The sequence below is a fragment of the Typopeltis vanoorti genome, chromosome 1, assembly GCF_054136105.1.
Source record: "Typopeltis vanoorti isolate ZY-2024b chromosome 1, IOZ_Tvanoo_1.0, whole genome shotgun sequence".
Taxonomy (NCBI): Eukaryota; Metazoa; Arthropoda; class Arachnida; order Uropygi; family Thelyphonidae; genus Typopeltis; species Typopeltis vanoorti.
Window position 1 is genome coordinate 154,770,455 of NC_143549.1, and position 25,001 is coordinate 154,795,455.

At 36.7% G+C, this 25,001-nt stretch overlaps 1 protein-coding gene across 1 annotated transcript in view; it reads right to left on the reverse strand.

Annotated features, from left to right (window-relative positions):
• rtet (major facilitator superfamily domain-containing protein rtet) overlaps positions 1-25,001 on the reverse strand; it is a 116,636-nt gene that overhangs the window by 22,739 nt on the left and 68,896 nt on the right. Inside the window, exons 7-8 of the mRNA XM_090399720.1 lie at positions 16,625-16,715; positions 761-898 (exon numbers count right to left, since the gene is read on the reverse strand). Of these exons, the coding sequence (XP_090255846.1) occupies positions 761-898; positions 16,625-16,715 (229 nt within the window). The remainder of the gene's footprint in view (positions 1-760; positions 899-16,624; positions 16,716-25,001) is intronic.

The following is a 25,001-nucleotide window of genomic DNA, read 5'->3' on the forward strand; positions in this document are numbered from 1 at the left end:
GTGGCTATAATGACAGATGGGGCAAGAGCGAATTGATACAGAAGTCTGGATGTGAAAGCTGAGTAAAAAAATTTACTCTGCACTGATTATGCCATTCATTCAGTATTATTGATGCATTTTATAAAAATCAAAATAGAATTGATGAAAAATCATGTGATAAACCCAAAAATAATCATGATAATGCAGATAATCTTGAAATGGACAAAAATAACGAAATCTTTGATCATAGTGATGTAAATGCTTCTATGAATGAAAATCCAGGGAAGATATTAATATGATATAAATTATACATGTACAAATTATAATAGTATAAAGTATAAATTATATTTAAAAGTCCAACAAAAAATGTCTTACAGGAATACATAAAAAAGATTTTTAAAAAATCTACATTTAGCATTATAAAAACATGATGAATTCTCTTATTACTCTGAAAGATTCTTAAAACTGAAAAATTGCATTAAAAAAGCTTTAATAGATCTGGATATTGGTAACGAATGGAATGAAAAAAATACAATTTTAGAAAATACTTTAGAATTTCTTAACCCTCTAAAAATAGCTGTCAAAGCATTACTTAATAATTACTTAAACTTACTTAATAGCAGAAATCATTATAAATTTTCTCCAGAAAAAAGTTAATAAAACAAATTCAGCACCCTCAAAAATCTCACTTTCAGCTAGATTTTTTAAGGATTTTTGAAGTTCTATCTATGAAAAGCACAACTAAGCATTAAGAAAAATTCATATTCTGATACAGTCTTACCCAAAGAGGAAACAAAGGGTCCCATGGCTCGTGCTAAGGAACCCAGAGATCTAAAAATACCCAATATTGTTCCTTTTTGATCTGCTGAACCATATGATGAAATCACAGTAGTTAGACAAGGCACTACTGTAGCAGAAGCTAAAAAGAAGAAAACATAATTTAAAATAAATGTGATTCACTGTCATTAATAGGCATTAATTGATAAAATCTTTGCTAATTAAATCATAAATGAGTCATTTTCAATCTCAGTTAGTAATGCTCAAATTATTATGGATCAGAGAAAATTGATTATTAAATTAACTTTTTTTTCTATTCATTATTACTTCAAAAAAATAAATCCAAGCCAATTTCTTGTTCTTCTCTATCATTCTGCCTGCCTCATACTATTTGCCTTAAGGACCACAGTCTCCAGCACTTCAAGAAACATATCAACAGGTTTCTTCTTTCTCTTTAACCCCTAAGCCGCCCCACCCCCACACACAACACTCTTGAGGTATTAAGTTTTTATGCTATACACACACACATGTATAAACTACACTTGTGTTTTGTTCTTCCTTTACTTCATTTCCACTTCGAATACCTAAACACTTGTGCTGTTCTTTAGGAGATGCTTGTGCCATGGGAGGTTTCTTTTAATTAACATGAAAAATACAAGCAATAAGTAATATTTATTTATTGTGCTTTTCAAGTTAATTAAAAGAATACTAAATACTTATGCTTTTTTTTTCTCATAGTTGCTTGGCACATTCTTATATATTAATGACAGCTTCATTTTTAATACGCTTCTACTATACCACTCTTGGTTGTAGTCCCATGGCTACAACCAAGATATTGGTTGTAGCCATGGGACTACAACCAAGGGACTACAAACTGCTTATCCAAGCCATGCTTGGATAAGCAGTTTCCAGCTTTTGAATCAATTATTTTTTTTTTTTTTATGAAAATCAGCAATAAAAAAAGACAAAGAAAATAGGCAGAAACAATGTAAACATAAACTTCATCCTGAATGGATAACCTAGAGAATGAGTGAAACATTTCATCCAATTAGACACACCTTTTTTGTGAAGATGGCAAACTAAATTTAGATATAGACAACAGAATTATAAAAGCTAGTATGGTAGGGTAGGAAGTCAACTGAATAAATTTATATATATAATAAGAGAGAAATCAGTCAGACACTAAACTAGCTATATAAAAAAGACAGTGTCAAAATCAATTTTAACATATAGATCTGACAGCTGGGTTAAAAATAAAATACTTGATCAAAGACTAGAGACCATCCGCTGGACCTGACTAAGGCCTTTGAGAGGATACCACATGGAATTCTAATCTGTAAACTGCAACATATGGGAAAGGATATAGAGTTGATAAGATGGATAGGAGGGCAGTTGATGGAGAGATATCAGAGAGTAGTTTGCTCAGGAGTAGAGTCCAAAAAGACGGCCTGTGACTAGTGGTGTGCCACAGGGTTCTGTTCTTGGACTACTGCTGTTTAATTTGTTCATTAACAATATAGGGAAGGATCTGAGAGGGACAGTTCTTTTGTTCACTGATGATGCAAAGTTGGGTAGGGCAATAGTGAATTCAGATGTCAAAATTTTGTAGGATGATTTGGATAGATTGGAGGTCTGACCTAAGGAGAATGGATGTCAATTTAATGTGGCAAAATGTAAGGTTTTGCATTTTGGGGTGAAAAGATTAGCAGCAGTATATCACATTGGTGGAACTGTACTCCAGGAGATTGATGCGGCTAGGGATTTGGGAGTGTTGGTGGATAGGGAGTTGAAGTTTAGGGGGCACATTGCAAAAGTGGCTAAATCAGCTCATCAAATCACTTGGATGCTGAAGAATACTTTGATGAGCAGAGACAAGCAAGTTATTGTTCCTCTGTATTGAGCCTTGATAAGACCCTATCTTGACTACTGTGCCCAGATTTGGTCACCTAGGTTTCTTCTTGATGGGGAGGAGGTGGAGAGGATCCAGAGGCGAGTGACCAAGATGATAGCAGGTCTATGGAATGAACCTTATGAGAACAGGTTGAAGATTTGTGGGTTGCAGAAATTGGTTGATAGGTGGAAAAGGGGAGATATGATTGAGACATTCAAATTGCTGAAGAGTTTCTATAGAATTAATTCAGAGGATATTTTTTGAGAACAGGACTGGTGGTTCTATCTGGCTAAGATATGTAGATGATGCAGGAGGACTAGGGGACATCCATGGAAGCTGGGCAAGAGTGTGGTTAGTAAGGGTGTTAGAGCTAGGTTTTTTACTTTTAGAGTGGTGAATGAGCGGAATAAGCTGCCAGAGTCTGTTGTGGGTGCTATGACAGTGGATGAGTTCAAGACAAAGTATGATAGATACTGTGTGAATGTCGAATAGTTGTGATGGACATGATGTTTAGGGCCTCCCTCGATGAGTCTAAGGACTCCTTGGAGTCGCCCGCAAAAATAATAATAATAGAGAGTTCTGAAAAAGAAGCAGAGCAATCCCTATGGCAAAAGTTTAAGATGGCTTGAAAAAAAAAAAAAAAGTATTATGTTTGGTCTCTAGAGGAGGATTTGAATTATCTAACCCTTAATTTACCTCAGCATGCTAATATGCTAAGTTCAGAATCTTTTGCCACTGGGGGGAGGATATATAATCAGAGCTTGAAAAAAAATTGAAAAACAAACCACAGACTCAGCCCACCTTAAACCTTCTATCTGGCTAAGATATGTAGATGATGTGCTCTCTGTTTGGCCTCATGGTCCAGATATATTAGATTCCTTCCTGTGTAACTTTGGTAGTCTACATCCAAGAATCCAGTTCATGATGGAAAATAAAAATAACAATAGTTTACCCTTACCAGACATGCCTTCTGAATGGTAGCCTATCCTTCACTGTATACAGAAAACTCATTCACACAAGCAGACACACACTTTCCCACCACCATCCCTCTCAACAACATGGTATCATTAAAACTAACCAATAGAGCCTATAATCTTTGTTCCAGTGGAACCTCTATTTCAACAGAACTCAATCATATACACACCACACCTTCCTATCCAATGGCTACAGTTTCACAAAATTAAAAAAAATAATAATCAATCCTCTCCCAATCTTCAGCAATCTCTTCAGAAGAATTTCAAAAATGCAATCACCATACCCTATGATCAGGGTACATCAGAAAAAATAGCCAGTCTTAAAAAAGTACAACCCTCTACCCAGCTTTTAAGACCCACAAGAAACTTGCAACCTTTATTGGTTCTACCAAAAATCAGCTCCCTCCTCTCTCAGTGCCTGGAGTAGATAAAGTATCCTGTTCCTGTGAGTTGGCATGCTTTGGAGACAAGCAGATCAGCCACCATTCATTTAGATGAACAAAAAATTACATCTGTAATCAAGACTATGGTCAATCTGGTCTTGTGGACCATGTATAGGATACCACTTAAGAGAAATAAATGATTCAGAGTAAGATTCATATATTCATTAAAAAATTGGACAAACTACATGTTTTGCTCAAGAAAAGAAGCAGAGAACATACAATAATATCTGAAGGATTTAATAATTGTGATTTTATGTTTATTTTAAATTAAAGTAATTGATTACATAACAGTTAGTCATGAGTGTCATTAGATACATCAAACATGGTCTGTGTACTGTTGTGTAGAGTCTGTAGGTGGTTATTGGCATAACAGAGGATCTTGTATGTTACACAAATGAATAAGACGTTTCCAGATATCATGAAGTATAAGGCCCTAATGTGAACAAATTATGTCAGAAAACTTTTTTTTAAAAACTTCTAAGTATTCCATGGAAGTAGACCAATCCATATAATAATGTTAAGAGAAGAGGTATGTAGTGAGACCTTTTTTACTTTCCTTTAATATTCCACATTGCATTGCCTTCATGCTTTCTAAAAGATTTTGAAATTTCTCCCTGTCTGACCAATGTAAAGCATGCCACATGAACTATGAAATCCTATATACTACAGGGTATTTTTCAAGTGGAACAATGAGTTTAGGTGAACATAGGAAGTTTGTAAGATGTGACAGGTTCAAAAGCTATTCACAAACGTTAACTGTTTTTACCCTACATGGGTGAAATGTCAAGACAAATAGCACATCTTTAAAATCAATTAAGATTTTCAAGTATTCCTGGCAAGATCTATGCAACTATACTTGAGAAACGGTTGAGAAGAATTGTGGAAGAAAAGCTTGGTGAAGAACAAGCTGGATTCAGGCCAAATAGAGGCTGTCAGGATCAGATCTTCACTTTACGACAAATAGTCGAGAAAGCATGAGAATATAACAAAGATCTGTATTTAAGTTTCGTCGATCTGGAAAAGGCATATGACAAGGTGCCAAGAGAGAAGCTATTCAATACGCTGCAGTTATATGGTGTGAATGGGGCATTATACCAAGCAATACTTAGTCTTTATTTGAGTTGTAAGTCAGCAGTTAGAATTGAAGGAAGTACAGGAAGGTGGTTTAATGTTAAATCTGGTGTGAGACAAGGATGTACATTATCCTCTCTGTTATTCATTATCTATATGGATCACATTATGAAGGAAAGTGGTATTAAACATGATATCAAAATTGGAGATGTTAATGTCAGCTCTTTGCTTTATGCGGATGATGTTATACTTCTAAATGAATCTGCTACAAGTCTGCAAGATTCTCTGATTAAACTGAATAGCTGTTGTAATAGATATGGTATGATGGTCAGCAATAAAAAGACAAAGACAATGAAAATAGGCAGAATCATTGAAAATGTCAACTGTGTTGTGAATGGAGAACCTGTGGAACAAGTAAAACATTTTATTATTATTATTATTGTTGTTCCGGGAAACTCCAAGGAGTCGACAGACTCATCGAGGGAGGCCCTAACATCATGTCAAGAACAACTATTCAACATTCACACAGTATCTATCATATCTTGCCTTGAACTCATTCACGGTCATAGCACCCACAACAGACTCTGGAAGCTTATTCCACTCATTTACCAATCTCCAAGTAAAGAACCTAGCTCTAACACCCTTGTCAACCACGCTCTTGCCCAGCTTCCATGCATGGCCCCTAGTCCTCCCACCACCAGTCATATTTTCAAAAATATCTTCTGGATCAATCTTATAAAAACCCTTCAGTAATTTGAATGTCTCAATCATATCACCCCTCCTTCGCCTATCTTCCAATTTCTGCAACCCACAGATCTTCAACCTATTCTCATAAGGTTCATTCCACAGACCTGCTATCATCTTGGTCACTCGTCTCTGGACCCTCTCCACTTCCTCCCCATCACGAAGAAACCCCGGTGCCCATAGCTGGGCACAGAAGTCCAGATGGGGTCTTATCAAAGCTCGATACAGAGGAACAACAACTTGTTTGTCTCTGCATGTTAAAGAATTTTTCATAAGCCAAGTGATTTGGTGAGCTGTTTTAGTCACTTTCGCAATGTGCCCCCTAAACTTCAACTCCCTATCCACCAGCACTCCCAAATCCCTGGTCTCATCAATCTCCTGGAGTACGGTTCCACCAATGCGATATACTGCTGCTATTCTTTTCACCCCAAAGTGCATAACCTTACACTTTGCCACATTAAATTGACATCCATTTTTCCTAGCCCAGTCCTCCAAACTATCCAAATCATCCTGTAAAATTTTGACATCCTGTGTACTCATAATTGCTCTACCCAACTTTGCCTCATCAGCAAACAAGTGAACACTTCCTCTCAGATCCTTTCCAATATCATTGATGAACAAATTGAAAAGCAGTGGTCCAAGAACAGAGCACTGTGGCACTCCACTAGTCACAAGACGTCTTTTAGACTCCACTCCTGAATAAACCACTCTTTGATATCTCTCCTTCAAACACCCTCTTATCCATCTCACCAACCCTATATCTATACCCATCTGCTCCAGTTTACTGATTAGGGTTCCATGTGGTATCCTATCAAAGGCCTTGGCAAGGTCCAGCAGAATCACTGTAAACCCATTACCCCTATCCAGTTCAGCCGTCACTGTGTTATAAAACGTGAGCAAGTTACTGAGGCATGATCTACCCTTCACAAAACCATGTTGTCCCCCCTACAATATCCCATTTTCATCTATCCAATCCTGTATTCTTTTCTTGACTAATTTCTCTAAGACCTTGACAATGATTCCTGATATGCTAATCGGTCGGTAATTTACAACAGCAGTCTTGGAACCACCTTTATGCAGTGGAACTATTTTCCCCTCTTTCCACCCGCTCGGGACTAACCCAGACCCGAGACTCAAATTAAACAAAATGGTCAAGGGTACTGACAATTCTTTAGCTGCTTCTCGTATAACACGAGCTGGTATACCATCCAATCCCACAGATGTATTGACATTGAGGTTATGCAATAGACTACTCACCTCCACTTCATTAACCACAATTCCCATATAATCTACTGGTTTATTCGTTTCTGCAATGTCACCACCTGGATGATATACTTTTGCAAAGTGCTCACTCAGTAACTCAACTATCTCAACTGATTCAGTTACCTCCCTACCATCGGCATTCTTTAAAATCAATCTGCCATGTACATTTTTCCTTTTACTTGCTACATATCTAAAAAACTGTTTAGGATTCTCTTTAGCCTCCATTGCCAATGTTTTTTCGTAATCCTTTTTTGCTTTTCTTACCACACTCGTCACTCTTCTGGCCTGTGCTTTATACCGTTCATGTGCCTGGTGGTCACCTTTCTCCTTAAATTCCCTCCATAGTTGTTTCTTTTTTTGCAGCTCAAGCTTAATGGTGTTATTCATCCATTTAACCCCTACTTGATTTATTATTCGGACTCTAGGTATACAGTCAGCCATTGCTTCATGCAAACACTTCTTAACTGCCTCCCATGCACTATCAACTTCTAGTCCTTGCAGTTGTACATGCCATGGCACTGAACCAATCAAACTCCTAAGCTTGTCATACTTTCCAGCCGGATAATTCCACATGTACCCTGTCTTAATTGAAAATTCTACACCTTTAGCCACCTCCCAAGTTAAGACCCTATGATCACTCTCACCGATTGGTGGCAATGTGGTCATATTTGTTACAGCCAAATCCTCAGATGTAATTACTAGGTCAAGCACTCTCTGACCCCTAGTATTTTCCATTACATGCTGTCGCAGATAGTTATCCCTTAATAACCGCATAAAATCCAGTTCCTTCCTCCCGTGTGTCCTCTCCTCACTCCAATCAATGCGACCATAGTTGAAATCTCCCATAATAATCACCCTCCTTCCACCCATTTCTTCTATTTGCTTGTGCATACTGTCACCACCATCTTTTCCATCACCTGGTCTATAGCAGCACCCAATTGTATATTTAGTTCTGCTAGCCACAATCTCACACCAAATGGCCTCAAATGTGCTCTTTTCTCTATCCTGCAATTCAACTTCTATTCTCCTTGGCTGGAGCTCATCAGCTATCATCAACAATACTCCACCCCCCATTTTATTCTCTCTGTCATTCCTGAACACACTATACCCATCACATTCAATCCCACTAGTTATATCATCTGCAGTCAGCCATGTTTCACTAATACCTATAACCTGTGGTCTGGAAGTGCCAACCATGGCCAAAAACTCTTCCTTCTTGTTCCTAATACTCCTAGTATTAGTGTACATGAATTTAAGACCCCCATTAGCCCCAACCCTACCTTGATGCCTTATATCCCACTCAGATTTGTTGTCCTTATTTGCTCTGGCATATTATATTCATTCTTACATTCAACTGCCTCCATAAGGACTGTATCTTTACTCCCTCCCTTAACAAATCTAGTTTCCCTGAATTTGCACATCCACTACATTCAGCAACACTTTCTCAAGTCTCCTTACACCGTAACCATTCAAATGCAAGCCATCCATCTTATATAGATCCTTTCGCCCATCAAACTCACTCCACACATCCACAAATTCCACACCACTCGTCATAACCCACGCATAAAGTCATTCGCAATTATAGCCCTCCTTTTAAACATTTCACTGTCATACCGTGGCAAAAGACTAATCATTCTAACTCTCTCACTCTTTTCTTTTGCTACCTCAAACAATTCATTCAGGTCTTCTATCATTTCCATTTTATCTCCTTTCAAATCATTCGTACCTGCCACAACAATCGTTTCTTTCACCCTTTCCTTTTGCTCTCTAATAGACTCAGTTACGTCCTTTATGGTCGCACCAGGTTGGTACGATTTTGTCAAATCCCCTACTAACACACCTCGTACTAACGAGTCTCCATACAGCACTCTATCCTTCATTTTGTTCATGTTCACATTCATACGTCTATTTTTCCTGTCATACCTTTTATTATTGGTTGGTTCATTCAGTCTACTTTTGTTCATGCACTCTAGCTACTGTTTTGCTCTTTCTATCGCACTATTCAACAACGCGATCTCACTCAATGCATCTATCTCATATTTTTTGTTCTCTGAGAAACCATTTATACTATCATTCACACTCTCACAATTTTCATGTACAACCTTGCCGTTTCTTGTCATATCGCTATTTCCTTCATTCTGAAGGTTGACAAAAATATCACACTCACGATCCGAAATACGCTTCAATTCCTCATTCTCCCTACATTTTCTACACACATTCAATCCTTTATTATCATCTAACCACACTCCGACCGCACTCCGCAAAGCGTACATTTCACAGCTAGTACACTGACTCATTTCTTTTATGCTACCGTTCTTTGATAACGATGGCGAACCTTCGTTACTGGCCGCCATTTTCCTTCGCACAGGTGCCATACTTATTTACAACGTATTTTGTCAAATTATACGTTATAACACACCAAAAATAGATGCACTAGAATATGCAAGGCAAACAAAACAAAACTACACAATATTAAGTAATTTGTATCGATAACTGAAAATGATACTTATCTTATCTGGAGCTTGCACGAACACTACACATTACGAATTCATCTAGCGGTGACTTCCCGACATAGATTATGTTATAAAACACTTTAGTACACTAACCACGCTAATAAAGCTCCAATAATATACCAAAATTACACACTTAAGTCCATTAAATTGAATCCAAAACATCAATAAATCAACAAAAAACACAAATCTCTCAGGAGCTCTCCGATAGCACGTCCGTTCACCAGCTAGCCTCGACACCTCGACTGGTAAATTAAATACAGAAATAGACAACAGAATCAGCAAAGCTGGTATGGTGGGAAGTCAATTGAATAAATTCATATGGAATAAGAGAGAAATTAGTCGAAACACTAAATTAGCTGTATACAAGACAGTGTTCAAACCAGTTTTAACTTATGGATCTGAGAGCTGGGTCAGAAGTAAAACACTTGACCAAAGACTAGAGACCGCAGATATGAGAGTCCCGAGAAAGATTATAGGCATGAACAGATGGCATCAATGGCAATATCATATTAAAAACGAGGATATTAGGAAAGAACTTGACATTGTCAGCATCCAGGAATGCGTTAGCAGAGCTAATCTCAGGTGGTATGGTCACTTAAATAGAATGGGAGAGGAAAGATTAGCAAAACAAGTGTTCTCTGCCAGGGTGGCAGCAAAACGACCCAGAGGAAGGCCAAGATATAGGTGGATTGATACGATACAAAGTGCTTTAGACGACAGATATATAAGATCTGATAATGTTGGAGTCTTGACAAGTAACAGACTGATTTGGAGGAAAATTGTAGAGAGGAAATTAATAATGATGTAATTTTTTTCATGTAGTACTATCATATCCTGTACACCCCTTGATAGTACATGGCAGGAATTTGATGATGATGATGATAACATTCAAAAACCATCAAACCCACTCAACATTTTAGAAAACTTCCTGCATTTGCCTAAAGTCAGTCAGTCAGACAGGGATAAAATCCATAAAAAAAAACACACAAAATGGAAAAAAAAGTGGTCTCACTGCAGACATCTTCTCTGAACATCATGATATTGATTGGCTATCTGCTTCCATGCCATTACATGACAACATTTTTGCTATGATATTTAAGGAGTTGTGTGAAGTGATTATTCATTTACGTGGCACTTTGCACAGAAACTGTAGCATTATACTTCACGGAATTTGGAAGGCTCTTATTCATTTATGTACTAATGACATGACGACTAGCTATTATGTTATCAACTGCTTTCATTTTAAAAAACCATGTTTATTAAAGCATTCAGAGCTTGTTGTATATGTTGTATAATGCTGCCAACTAATTGATGGCAAAACATGTCTAAGTTTGTCTCCTTTTTCTTTAACAAATCCATGAGCCTTACTCCACATCATTGATTTTTTGTAACATTAAGTAGATTAAGGCACAAAGTGAATGAACATGTATGTGTGGGTGTATCCAGTGGCAAATTTAGGTATTTCCCACCCCTAGGCCTGCAGAAAGTGCCACCGCCCCCATATTTAATGAACATGTTGATTTACATGCATAACCTATTTATATCGTAAATTCATAATATAAATATAATTACAAAAATGAGAGCCCAGAAATTTCCACCACCCCTCAAAATTTGTGGCTCTAGGCCCGAGCCTATACGGCCTATACCTAAATATGCCACTGGGTGTATCATAACAATCAATGAACATAATTAACATAACCTTGATTTTTACAGATGAGTGTTCTCTTTGAAGTAAATTAATATTTTTAAAATCTATTTTTTATCCAATCTAAATTTTTATAATGAACTCAAAATCAGGAACTGAGATTCAAGAAGTTAAAGTAGCATTCCTGGAAAAGAAGAAAGCATGCTGAACGTTCCTTCCAAGTAAGTTGGGAGATGCCCTAAAAGAATACAAAGAAAAATTTAAGACAATGAAGCTATGTGTGAGAGTAGCTAAACAAAAGTCATGGGAGGATTTCAGAAAGAATATAGTAGGTAAGGTGCCAAAATGTCCTGGAGGCTATTGAAAAAACTTAAAAAAATATTTCAATAGCTTAGAAAAAGCTTAGATCTCTGGAGTAATTACTTTGAAAGAGTGATAAATGAAACAAACAGTGACAGAACAGACGTAGTAATAGTAGAAAATATTCAAGAGAAATGCAAACAGGAGCACATACAAATACATGAGACAGAAAAAGTCATGCGTTAGTAGTTAATCTCAGGTGGTATGGTCACTTAAACAGAATGGGCGAGGAAAGATTAGCAAAACAAGTGTTCTCTGCCAGGTTGGCAGGAAAACGACCCAGAGGAAGACCAAGATATAGGTGGATTGATACGTTACAAAGTGCCTTAGACCAGTGGTCTCCAAACTTTTTTGATCGTGTACCCCCAAGACAGAAAAAATAATAGCGTGTACCCCCAATTGATTGAGCAAAAATCTATTGTAATAAGTATTATAAAGAGGAAATATGCCTTGTATCATCATATAATAATTAAAAACGCTAGATATTTTTACACATTTTTATTATTATTAACAGCTTACAAACATATTTATTACAATATTTAATGTGAACAATCGCCTTGCATTTCTTTCATAATTTCTTGAAATTCTGGTTTGATGGCTTCTGATACTGTGATATGTTGCTTCTTTAAATTATCTGCAATGATTTCTATACGTCTACCAATAGTATTTGCTGATAAGGGAATACATTTTAGTTTATCTGCATATTCTTTTCCATGGATTATTTCTACCATTTTTATGGCAGTTGGGAGTACAAGTGTTTCCCCAATGGTGTGTGGCTTTTGTTCTTTTGCAATTAAGAATGCAATCTCAAGAGATGCCTCCAAATATTTATCGTTAATTTTAGTGAATTTTTTTAAGTTGTTGGATTGAGAATTACATGTCTTCAAACATCGTTCAAAGAATTGTAAAGATTTGTGTTCATGTTCAGGATGTTTAGTTTTTAAATGTCTTACTAATAATTATGGTTTCATATTTCCAATACATAGTGTCTCATGACACAATACACATATAGGACAAGGTTCATTGTCGACTATCATCGATGTAAATACCCATTTCAAGTAATCTTCTTGATAATTTCGAACTTTCCTGGGCAAGGTTTTGTTAAGTTTCAGATTAATGTTTTTATCACTTAATTTGACTGATAACAAACTTGTTTGAATAGAAGAATCAATCCTATCTTTTCCTTGTTGTTCATCTGATGTAGAAGTACAATCATAATTATCTTCAATTCGCAGTTTCTTTGGAGGAAATGTTTTTAGCCATTTATCCATTTTGTGAGGATTAATTTGTAAAATTTAAATATAATTCATTTACTATTGATAATATCAAACACTTTAAAAAATGTAAGCAATTTTGATAATATTAATTCACTATTACTAGTGTAAACATAAAAGTAAGCACAAAAGGCCGTTGGAATTGCACAGAAACAAAAACTAAAAATTCATTCAACTTACTACTAATAGTCAAATAATTAATACAACTGTGGTGTCATCTGTAGATAGCAGGATAACTAAGCAATTTTCCTTTTCTAGTTGGGTTTGTCAGCATTAGGATGCTCTACAAACAATGGCAATGATAAGAAATAAGAGATTTACTCCCTAGTTTTATAAAACATGACAGCTTTGCCACGGACGATTATGTGTACAAAGTCACCAATGTGCGCTACTCGCAAATTTAAGTTTACAGGATCTTTATAATGCCTTTGTCTATATTAGATATATGTTTAATTGATGAAAGAAAGTAATATTCTTTATCTTTAATTAATTACTTAATTTTTTTCCTATCAATATAAAACTTTTTTTTGATGTCCCCCACTCGTGTACCCCAGGGGGGGTACGCATACCACACTTTGGAGACCACCGCCTTATACGATAGAAATATAAGATCTGATAATGTTGGAGTCTTAACAAGTAACAGACTGATTTGGAGGAAAATTGTAGATAGGAAGTTAGTAATGATGTAAATTTTTCATGTAGTACTATCATATCCTGTACACCCCTTGAGGGTACATGTCAGAAATTTGATGATGAGGAGGAAAAAGTCATCAAAAATGTGAAAGGAAAGGTAGCTGAAATAAGTGATATTCAACCAGAAATACTAAATATGGAGGTATAAAAGTTTTGCAGGCTACTGCATAATTCAGAGGGCCTGGTCAAAAGGTCAAATTCCAGATGATTGATTGGAGTAGAGCTCTCATAGTACCCACCCATAAAAAAGGGAATAAAGCTGAATGTGAAAATTACAGAAGAATTTCTCTACTAAGTGTTCCAGTTAAAATTTATACAAGCATACTTGAAAAGAGTCTGATAAACATTGTGGAAGAGAAAGTGGGAGAAGAATAAGTTGGATTCAAGCCAAATAGAGGTTGTCAAGATCACATTTTCACTTGATGACAAACAGCTAAGAAATCATGGGAGTATGACAAGGATCTGTACTTAAGTTTTGTAGATCTGGAAAAGGCACACGACAAAGTGCCCAGAGAAAATCTTTTAAAAACAGCACAGTTATATGGGGTAAATGGAACATTATAACAAAGCTAAATGTAGTCTATATTTAAGTTATAAATCGGCAGTTAGAATTGAAGGAAATACAGGAAGACAATTTGATGTGAAATAAGGTGTAAAATATGGGTGCATGCTGTCTCCACTCTTATATCATCTATATGATTTGCATTATGAAAAAAAGTGGCATTATATCTGATATTAGAAGTGAAGATATCAAACCTAGCTCTTTGCTTTATGCAGTTAATGTTGTGCTTCTAAACATATCCAATATAAGATTTCAGGATTCTCTAAGTTATATAACAGCTGTAAAACATTTGGCATGGAAATCAGCAATAAAAAGAGAAATTATGAAAATAGGCAGGAACATAGAAAACTTCAGATGCATTTTGAATGGAGAGCTTACAGAACAAGTAAAATATTTCAACTATCTGGGTACAGTTTTCAGTAAAGATGGCAAGTTAAATCTGGGAACAGACAACAGAATAAGCAAAGCTAGTATGGTGGAGACCAACAGATTAAATTTATATGGAATAAGACAGATATTAACCAAAACAGTAAACTAGCAGTATACGAGACAGTGTTCAAACCAGTTTTAAGTTATGGATCTGAGACAAAAAGAGTGTGTAAGAAGTATGGCGAATAAAGGAGCTGAGAATTTTTTTTTACATACAGAGCTAGAAGGTAAGTGAAATGCACTACCAGAGAGTATTGTGAATGCAGGAGTTGAAACAGGTTTAAGATTCAATTTAATGGATATTGCACTGGCTGAATAAAATCTTCGATGATTAGCCCTACTGACTCGATAGAACTTTGTTATAATAATAACAATTATAATACTAATAATTATTAATAAATCATGAACCAATCCATGTGTGGAGGTATTAAAATACACACTATTTCCTATATAAAGTAATAAATCTCACATTTTTTTCTAACACTCACTATACAATCTTGACAAATGAGATAATGTTAGGTGATATAATCAGTGTCCTTGACTCACCACAGATACATTACAGTTGCCATCAATCACAAAAGCAAACATTTTTGGTTGGGTATAAACCTGACTAGACAGTTTTTAAACAAATAGGAGTTTGAGAAAAAGCCTCAGATATCCTTTTCTTAAAAATGGAAATGTTCTTTAACTCAAATTCATTTAATTCAAAGCTAATAATTCTCTGTCCCTTCAGATTCAATTTAACCAGGATCTACAATATAAGTATCAGATTTCTCAAGTTTTTTCTGCAAAAATCATTCCAAAAGATGGCAATCTTTACTTCACTTCTAAGGGTACTACCAGTACCGTGGGCCTCCCAGCTGTACAATTTATACAATTATAAAACCATAAATTATTTACATCACAAAACAATAACAGCAAAAGTATATTACTTAAATAGCACATATAATATCAGCCAACAAAATTGTGATATATTAATATTAATTATTAGTTTCTTCCTACTTTCCTTCCTTAACATTCAGAAGATTGGGAGGCTGGTCTATCTATAAAGGGCTTCCCAATTCAAGTATACAGCTAGATAGGACGATACCATTAGTATCTAGGAAAATCGAGTTTTAATCTAATGAAATCAATGAAATATAACATTTTGGCATGTTGTGAGCATTTTATTTCATTTCTTAGTTTCTTCCTACTTTCCTTCCTTCCCATTCAGAAGATTAGGATGTTGTTATATTGCCCTGAAAGTTTCATTGCCGTTTCAAACAGAAATCTCAAGGGTACAGCCAGAAAGTTTCCTTTTTAATTCTTATTTATATCTTGGCTTTTTATGTGTGTGTGTGTGTGTATATGTTCATCATTTAGTCTTAATTTAATACACTTACCTGGTACTCTTTATGATATAATGTTCTCAAAAAAGTTTCTCTCAAGGCTATCCATGATAACAGTAGCCTTCATATAACAAAGCAAATATAAATCTCAACATAGAAAATTTGATTAAACCATTTAAAAATGTACACTATGACCATTTTTTTTAGTTTAGAGTTTGAAACAAGAATTGCTGAGGTGTTTATTTTTATAGGTTAAAGCATTAATTCAAGCACATTATGCCTTGTGTTTAATGCAGTTTCCTTATATAACTTTGACTCTTTTTTTTTTTTTTTTTTTGAGAAGTTATCCTGTATAATAACTATAATAACTATTGGCCGAGGTCAGCGTATCCACCTCTCCAGCCAAAAGGCTGGGGGTTCAAATCTACCATAGGCATGGATGTTTGTGATTGTGTGTGGAAATACTAGTGGTGGTGGTGGTGGTAGGTGTTAGACAGCTTTGGTGTAGTTGTGGTTAGTTGTAATTGGTGATGAGTTGTAGAGTAGGTGCCCTCCCTTGATGAGTCTTTGGACTCCCTGGAGATGTAATAATAATATTACAATAAAATATTCAAAAAGTCACCCTAGTTTCAAATAAATAGAGCATAAAACAAATATTAGATGAAGCCACAGACTTACCAAAGGAATATAAAGCAAGTCCTGCATATAATACCTTAGTGCTTCTTGAAATACCCATTATAATGAAAGAAGGCACGATTAATGCTAGCCCCTGGGAAGAAGAAAAAAAAACACTTTAACTGCGCTATTTGCTCAGTGAAAAAAAATAATAAATAAAGGTGAGTTATTCTTTATAATTATAACACAATAATATCCAAATGTCTGGATTTAGCAAAATTTTCGTGAGGCAAGCATAGCAGTAGTGTGTAAGATGAGCTCTGGATTCAGATAAGTTATTCTTGAAATAATTAATTGTATATGAGGGTTTGTTTGAGTAAGAGCTGCTAAAAAAGTTCTGCACTACTAGTATTATTAGTGTATGGGATATTTTGTTTAAACTTAATTACAAATTCGTTATTAGACCTTACAGTAGTAACCGGCAAAGGAAAGATGGTGGTGGCTTTGCAGGACTAACTTAGACTTCAGTCATTTTGAGGTGTGCTACATGTACTCATTTGATTATATAGATGATTTGTGGATATTTAGGATGGATGGAAGGAGAGTGTGTGCAAAAGTGTGAGCTAAATGAGGATTTGATGAGTGCTAATATGAATTCGATGACAGAATGTTAGTAGCGAGAATTTTGTGGGAAGAATGAGTGCTTGTTCGAAAGAGAAGGATAGCGTGAAAGAAAGGCAAAAAAATTGTTAAAAAATCATTGAAAAAGAAAACGAGTGATTTGAAAACTGTAATGGATGGTAAAAAGTGTGAAAGTGATGGGAATGTGGCAGGAGGCAATGAAATTGAGAGGACGAATGAAACCAGATATAGTATGATGCAAGGTTCGAAAGTTAGAAAAATCTAAAGAATGAATGAATGATAGCAAAAGTTGGACACATGGACCGAAAGCACGGAAACTCAAAAGGATGAATGAGAGTGAAAGTGTGAAGCAGGGGTCGAGAGTTCGAAAATTAGAAAGACTGAATGAACAGAGAGAATGTGATGCAAGATTCGAAAGTTCAGTTGGGTAGGATGAGACAAGGGATGAAATGGATACGGAATGAAATTAAGAATCAGGTGAAAACGATTCAAACAAATCATGTTGGTACGAAAGAGGTAACAAAAGATGAGCGAGTGACGTATGGCAACTCTATTATTAAAAGTGTGCTGGATGACAGGTTGCACAAGGTATGTTTTCCAGGTGATAAAATGAGTAGAGTGATTGAGGCATTGGATATGAGGAGGGAGCAAGCAAAGGAGTTGATGGTTTTAATAGGTACAAATGACTTGACAGAGGACAAAGAGCATGTCAGAATGGATATCAAGAGGCTGCTTAGACAGATAAAAGAAAACAATGTGACAGGAAGGGTAGTAAGCGTTAGGTAGTGTTGCCTAGGTATGACAGTGGTGAGATGAGGTAGAAAGCAAGGATTATGAATGATATGTTAGCTGAAATGTGTGAGGAGAAAGAAGTACAGTTTGTTAATGTGTGGAATGAGTTTGAAAGAAGAAGTGAACTATATAAGAGAGATGGACTGCATTTGAGTGGTTATGTGTGAGTCACTTGGAGAGAGAGACTGCTGCTGGAAGGTATAGAAGTGAATATAGAGAATGAATCAGATCAAGTGGGAAGTGATGTGGAAGAGCAGGAGAGCAAGACAGGAGAGATTGAAGAGGTGGTTATGAATGAGGAAGTGAGTGGCGTGAGTATGGAAAATGAGAGAATGGGTGTGCAAGAGAAACATGGAAACAGAGAGGCTCAGGGTGGACAAGGGTACACAGCGTGTTAAAGGTGGATGCTCCAAGAGGATGTAAAAGCATGTGTACACAGGAAAGGAATGGGATGACCTGGAATCAAGAGGAAACAGTTGGAATTGAAAAAGGTTCTAAAATGAAGAAGGTGGCCTCAGTTGAGCATGGAGAGATCATATCGAATGCATGGTATCAGTGGAACTAGCTGTAGATCCAGGAATAAGCTGTTGTGTTTGTATACAAATGCCAGAAGTGTAAGAAACAAGGCAGATGAAATGGTTGCACTAATTGAGTCTGTTCACCCAAAAATTGTTGGAATAAGTAAGACATGGTTAGATAAGGATGACATTCTGACAGGAATAGAGATGGAAGGGCATGATGTGTTTCGTGAGGATAGAAGGGGTAAAAAGGCAGGGGGAGTGCTATTGATGATAAAGAAAGAGTCATGTCCATACAAAGTACAGATGCAAGGGGGAAATAGCGTCAGTAGTTTTGAGGCAGTATGGCGGTGGAGATAGGGGTGAATGGAATGAAATACTTGGTTGGATGTTGTTATAGACCAGGTAATGTGGATGGTAGCGATAATGAAATGTATAATCAAAGCCAAGCAAATAAGAAAAGAGTGATCATTATGGGAAATTTTTATTATGGCAATATAGACTGGAATGATGAGATAGCAACTGGAAGTAAAGAAAATGAGTTTCTTGAGTTTTTGAGGGATAACTACCTCAGACAGTATGTAACAGAAAGCAAGCGAGGATTGAAGGTCTTGGATTTGGTCATTGCATCGCAGGATGTAATTATAAATGAGGTGTCAAATCACCCACCAATTGGTAAGAGTGACCATCAGGTGATTACCTGGGTGGTTGCCAGCAGTGTGAGGACCTCTGTGAGAAAAGGGTATATGTGGAACTACAAGGGGTGGGGGGTGATTATGAAGAGTTCAGGAGACCACTTGCAGGTGTAGCATGGAATGAGATCAATGCAGCTTGGAGGATTTTCAACAACTATCTAGTAGATGCAATGTCTAAAATGTATTCCAAGGGTGAGAAGGTTAAATAAGGTAGGTGTGAAATGGATGAATAAAGAGTTTAAGCATGTAATACAGAGAAAAAGGGCATTATGGAAGCAGCATAAGAGAAGTGTAAATAACCAATTCCATGAGGATTACAAAGACCAGGCAAGGTGGGTGACTTGGTTGTTAAGGGTAGCAAAAAGTGAGGTATGAACAGCAGTTAGCTAATGAAGCCAAAAAGAATCCTAAGGAGTTCTTTCAATATGTAGCCAGCAAAAGAAAGAACAATTATGGAAGGATGACATTGATTGGAGAAAATGGTATAAAGACAGCTGTTGCAGAAGGTGTGGCAGAGATACTTAATGAGCAGTTCGTAAAGGTCTTTCAATCTTGTGAATGTGACTTCATGGAAAGAATGGGAGCAGTTGATGATGGGGAAGAGAGACTGACTGTAAGTGAGCAAGAGGTGTATTGGGAGTTGAGCAAACTAGATGTTAATAAGGCTGTGGGACTTGATAATATATCACCACGTATTCTAAAAGAATGTGCCAGGGAGTTGACGCCTGCCTTGACATATTTTTTTAATACAAGTCTTGCACTGGGTCAAGTTCCTAAGGAGTGGAAGGAGGGCAAGATTGTGCCACTTCATAAAGGAGGTGATAGAACTCAAGCATCAAACTACAGGCCTAATCTGTGTTTCAGGTGTTGTGGTTAAGTTGTTGGAGAAGCTTGTGAGAACTAGGATCCAGAGTTGGGTTGACAACAATGGTATAATCTTTGATGGACAGCATGGATTTGCTAAAGGGAGGTCATGTTTTAGTAATCTACTTACTTATTACAATAAGGTGACTGCTTCCTTGGACAGAGGAGAAGGATACACAGTAATATACTTAGATTTCGCAAAGGCTTTTGATAGATTACCGCATGATAAGTTGATAGTCAAACTAGAGAGGATGGGGTTGGATATTAGATTAGTGCATTGAAATGGAGACCAGCTATCTGATAGGTATCATCAAGTTGTGTATGGGAGAGCAATATCCGGGAAAAGTAAAGTCACTAGTGGCGTGCCTCAGGGATCTGTTTTATGGCCATTACTGTTTAACTTTTATATTAATGATATTGGTGAAGATCTGGATAGAGATATTCAGTTGTTTGCAGATGATGCAAAGTTGGGACGAACCATAAAGAGTAGAGAAGATGTGGTCTTTCAAAAAGACTTGAATAAACTGAGTGATTGGGCACGGGAATGGGGATGCGAATTCAATGTTGCAAAATATAAGGTTTTAAAATTTGGGAAACAAAGATGGAATGCAGAATTTATGCTTGGTGAGGATATTATTGTTGGAGGTGGAGGAAATAAGAGATCTGGGGGTGATAGTGGATAAGGATCTGAAAGTTAGGGGGACACATTGCCAAAATTGTGAAGACAACACAAAAGCTTCTGGGAATGATGTGGAGGACACTAACTTCTAGACGTAGAGAGATTCTTGTTCCATTGTATAAGGCTTTGATTAGGCCACACATGGACTATTTTGCCCAGATTTGGTCACCTAGTTTTCAGAAGGATGAAGAGATGTTGGAAAGGGTCCAGGAATCACTGGCTAAGGTAGTTTCTAACCTCTGGAGTGTCGAATATGAGAAAAGATTGAGAAGATGCAATTTGCAAAGTGTGGTGGTGGTGGTGGTCAGGAGGAAGAGGAGAGATATGATAGAGACCTATAAGTTAGTAAGGGGTTGTTATAGGATCAATGTTGGAGAGGTTCTACAGAAAACAGTGGAAGATCAGGGGAGAACCAGAGATCATCCCTGGAAACTGTATAAAGAGGGCGTAAGTAGTCCTTTCTTTTAGTGTTGCACGTTGATCAGCATTCATTTTTAGAATTTATGGACTTTACAACCATGTTATGAATAACTCTTTCTTTTTTTTTTCACTAGAGGTCATGCCAGTAGAATAACTAGTGATTAAATCATTGCTTCTTTAGCTTACTGTGTGTAATGTAACTCAGCTTGTCTTTATATATACTCCAGATGATGATCTTAATATGAAGATCAAAACGTTGGGGAATTAAAAGAGTTATTTATAACACAGTTGTAAAGTCCATGATTTCTAAAATGAAGGGTGTGAGTAGGGGAGTGAGAAGAAGGTTTTTTTCATGCAGAGTTGTGAATGATTGGAATGCCTTGTTTGAGAGTGTGGTGTCTGCAGAGAATTTGAGTGTGTTTAAAGCACGGCATGATGAGCTGTGTGTGTATGATAAAAGGACCTCCCAGATGAGTTTTTGACTCCATGGGGTCTTGGGTAATAATAATATTTGTGCAGAGATAGGCAACATCAGAGTTCTCCTGTGAAACAGAAAATGTTTTAGTCAGTACATGGATTTAGAGGTGTGTAGAGAAAGTGATGATCAGTGAGAAAATGTATAGAATCAGGGGAAATTAGATTGCTAGAGTGGAAAGAAGTGGGGATCTGTGCAGGCACCCAAGAAGTGAATGAGTGTGAAAATGGGAATGATCAAGGAATGAATTACATTTCTCAGGACACAAATCAGAGTGAGAATTATCATTAGAAGATAAATGGAATCTGTAGGGACAAAGGTATGCTGAAATTCATGTATAATAATGTCAAAAGCATCAGGGATAAGGTGAGAAGTTTTTAGCAATGATCATTGGAATTAGCCAAAAACTATAATAAATAGTTCGCCATGAATGAGATATTATTGGAATAGAATGTAAGTGATACTGTATTTTGTGCAAAGGGTGCAGATGAAGATGTAGGTGGAATACAATAACAAATTAGCTCAATGAACATAGAAAGGCATTAACTATAGGAGCTTTTAACTATAGTTAAACAAATTGGTATAGTTAAGCAAACAGGTGTTTGATGCCAATTAAAAGACCACGAGGAAGACCTAGATCTAACCAGATGGATTCACTCAGAAGTGTCTCAGAAGACCAAAATATTAGTTAAAACTTAATTATGTAGTGCTATCATAGTAGCCTGCATACCATTGCGGAGATATCAAGTAACTGATGATGATTTATATAAGAGCTGCAACCTGCAATTGAATGCATCTGGTATCAGAAGTCTAGAATTTAGGTGTTGCTATGAAACCCAATACAGAGTCAGAGAAACTAGATCATGATGGGAGGAATGACAAGAATCTATACAAAAGAACAACTAAGTAATTGAACTGTGTGGATAAAAATGTTCATAATCATGGAGATTGATTCATTTCGTATGATGATTCAACAGCCGTGAGCTCCTTTTATGGGGAGGTACAGAAACCACCTCAATTCCTCCCTATTTTTATCTGGGCTGAGGACCGGCATAGCTGACAGTTCAGACCTATGGTTAGAGGGATCGTCTTAAGTATTCCTGACTGTATCCGTGCGTGTTCACAGGGCCGGTTTGCCTGCTTGTGGGATGAGAAACCCCAGATAAACTGGGGTAAAAACATCATAGAGATAATTAAGATGAATGATTGCATGCTCATTTGGTTCTAACATATTATGTGCAAGGATATCTGCATAAATGAAGCATTAATATTAATAGTTCTGCACCTTGTTCAACTGGATTATGCTGAGTACAGTGGGGAATAACATATTATTAATGTACATAAATACCAGGAGTATCAAGAACAAAGTCGCCGCTAGAGGGATTCGTAGTGTGTAGTGTTCGTGAAAGCTCCTGATAAGATTAGCGTTATTTTCAGTTATCATTAATTAATTTACTTTAATGCATAGTTTTGTTTGCCTTGCTTTGTTAGTGCGTCTGTTTGTGTGTTTTTGGTGTTTATAATTTATAATTTGATAAAATATGTTACTAGTATGGCTCCAGTACGAAGGAAAATGGCAGCCAGTAATGATGGTTCGCCATCTTCTTTCAAGAACGGTAATGTAAAGGAGATGATTCAGTGTACTCTCTGCAAAATGTACGCTTTGCAAAGTGCGGTCAGAGTGTGGTTAGATGATAATAAAGGAGTGAATCTGTGTAGAAAATGTAGCGAGAACGAGGAATTGAAGTGTATTTCGGATCATGAGTGTGATATTTTTGTCAAACTTCAGAATGAAGAAAATAGGGATATGACAAGAAACCGCGAGGTTGTACCAGAGAATTGTGAGTGTGAATGTAGAAAGTGTGAATGATAGTATTAATGATTTTACAGAGAATAAAAAAGATGAGATAGATGCAATGAGTGAGATCGCGTTGTTGAATGGTGCGATAAAAAGGGCAAAACAGCAGCTATAGCGTATGAGCCAAAGTCGACTGAATGAACCAGCCAATAATAAAAAGTATGACAGGAAAAATAGGCGTATGAGTGGGAACATGAACAAAATGAGGGATAGAGTGCTGTATGGAGACTCGTTAGTACAAGGTATGTTAGCAGGAGGATTTGACAAAATCGTACCAACCTGGTGCGACCATAAAGGATGTAATTGAGTCTATTAGAGAGCAAAAGGAAAGGGTGAAAGAAATGATTGTTGTGGCAGGTACGAATGATTTGAAAGGAGATAAAATGGAAATGATAGAAGACCTGAATGAATTGTTTGAGGTAGCAAAAGAAAAGAGTGAGAGAGTTAGATGATTAGTCTTTTGCCACGGTATGACAGTGAAATGTTTAAAAGGAGGGCCATAATTGCGAATGACCTTTATACGTGGGTTATGTATAACGAGTGGTATGGAATTTGTGGATGTGTGGAGTGAGTTCGATGGGCGAAAGGATTTATATAAGATTGATGGCTTGCATTTGAATGGTTACGGTGTAAGGAGACTTGAGAAAGTGTTGCTGAATGTAGTGGATGTGCAAATTCAGGGAAACTAGATTTATTAAGGGGGGGGGTGGTAGATATACAGTACTTAGGGAGGCAGTTGAATGTATGAATGAATATAATATAATATAATAATCTAATGCTAGGAGTATTAGGAACAAGAAGGAAGAGTTTTTGGCCATGGTTGGCACTTCCAGACCACAGGTTATTGGTATTAGTGCATCATGGCTGACTGTAGATGATATAACTAGTGGGATTGAATGTGATGGGTATAGTGTGTTCAGGAATGACCGGGAGAATAAAATGTGAGGAGGAGTATTGTTGATGATAGCTGATGAGCTACAGCCAAGGAGAATAGTAGTTGAATTGCAGGATAGAGAAAAGAGCACATTTGAGGCCATTTGGTGTGAGATTGTGGCTAGCAGAACTAAATATACAATTGGGTGCTGCTACAGACCATGTGATGGAAAAGATGGTGGTGACAGTATGCACAAGCAAATAGAAGAAATGAGTGGAAGGAGGGTAATTATTATGGGAGATTTCAACAATGGTCGCATTGATTGGAGTGAGGAGAGGACACACGGGAGGAAGGAATTGGATTTTATGCGGTTATTAAGGGATAACTATCTGCGACAGCATGTAATGGAAAATACTAGGGGTCAGAGAGTGCTTGACCTAGTAATTACATCTGAGGATTTGGCTGTAACAAATATGACCACATTGCCACCAACTGGTGAGAGTGATCATAGGGTCTTGACTTGGGAGGTGGCTAAAGGTGTGGAATTTTCAATTAAGACAAGGTACATGTGGAATTATCCGGCTGGAAAGTATGACAAGCTTAGGAGTTTGATTGGTTCAGTG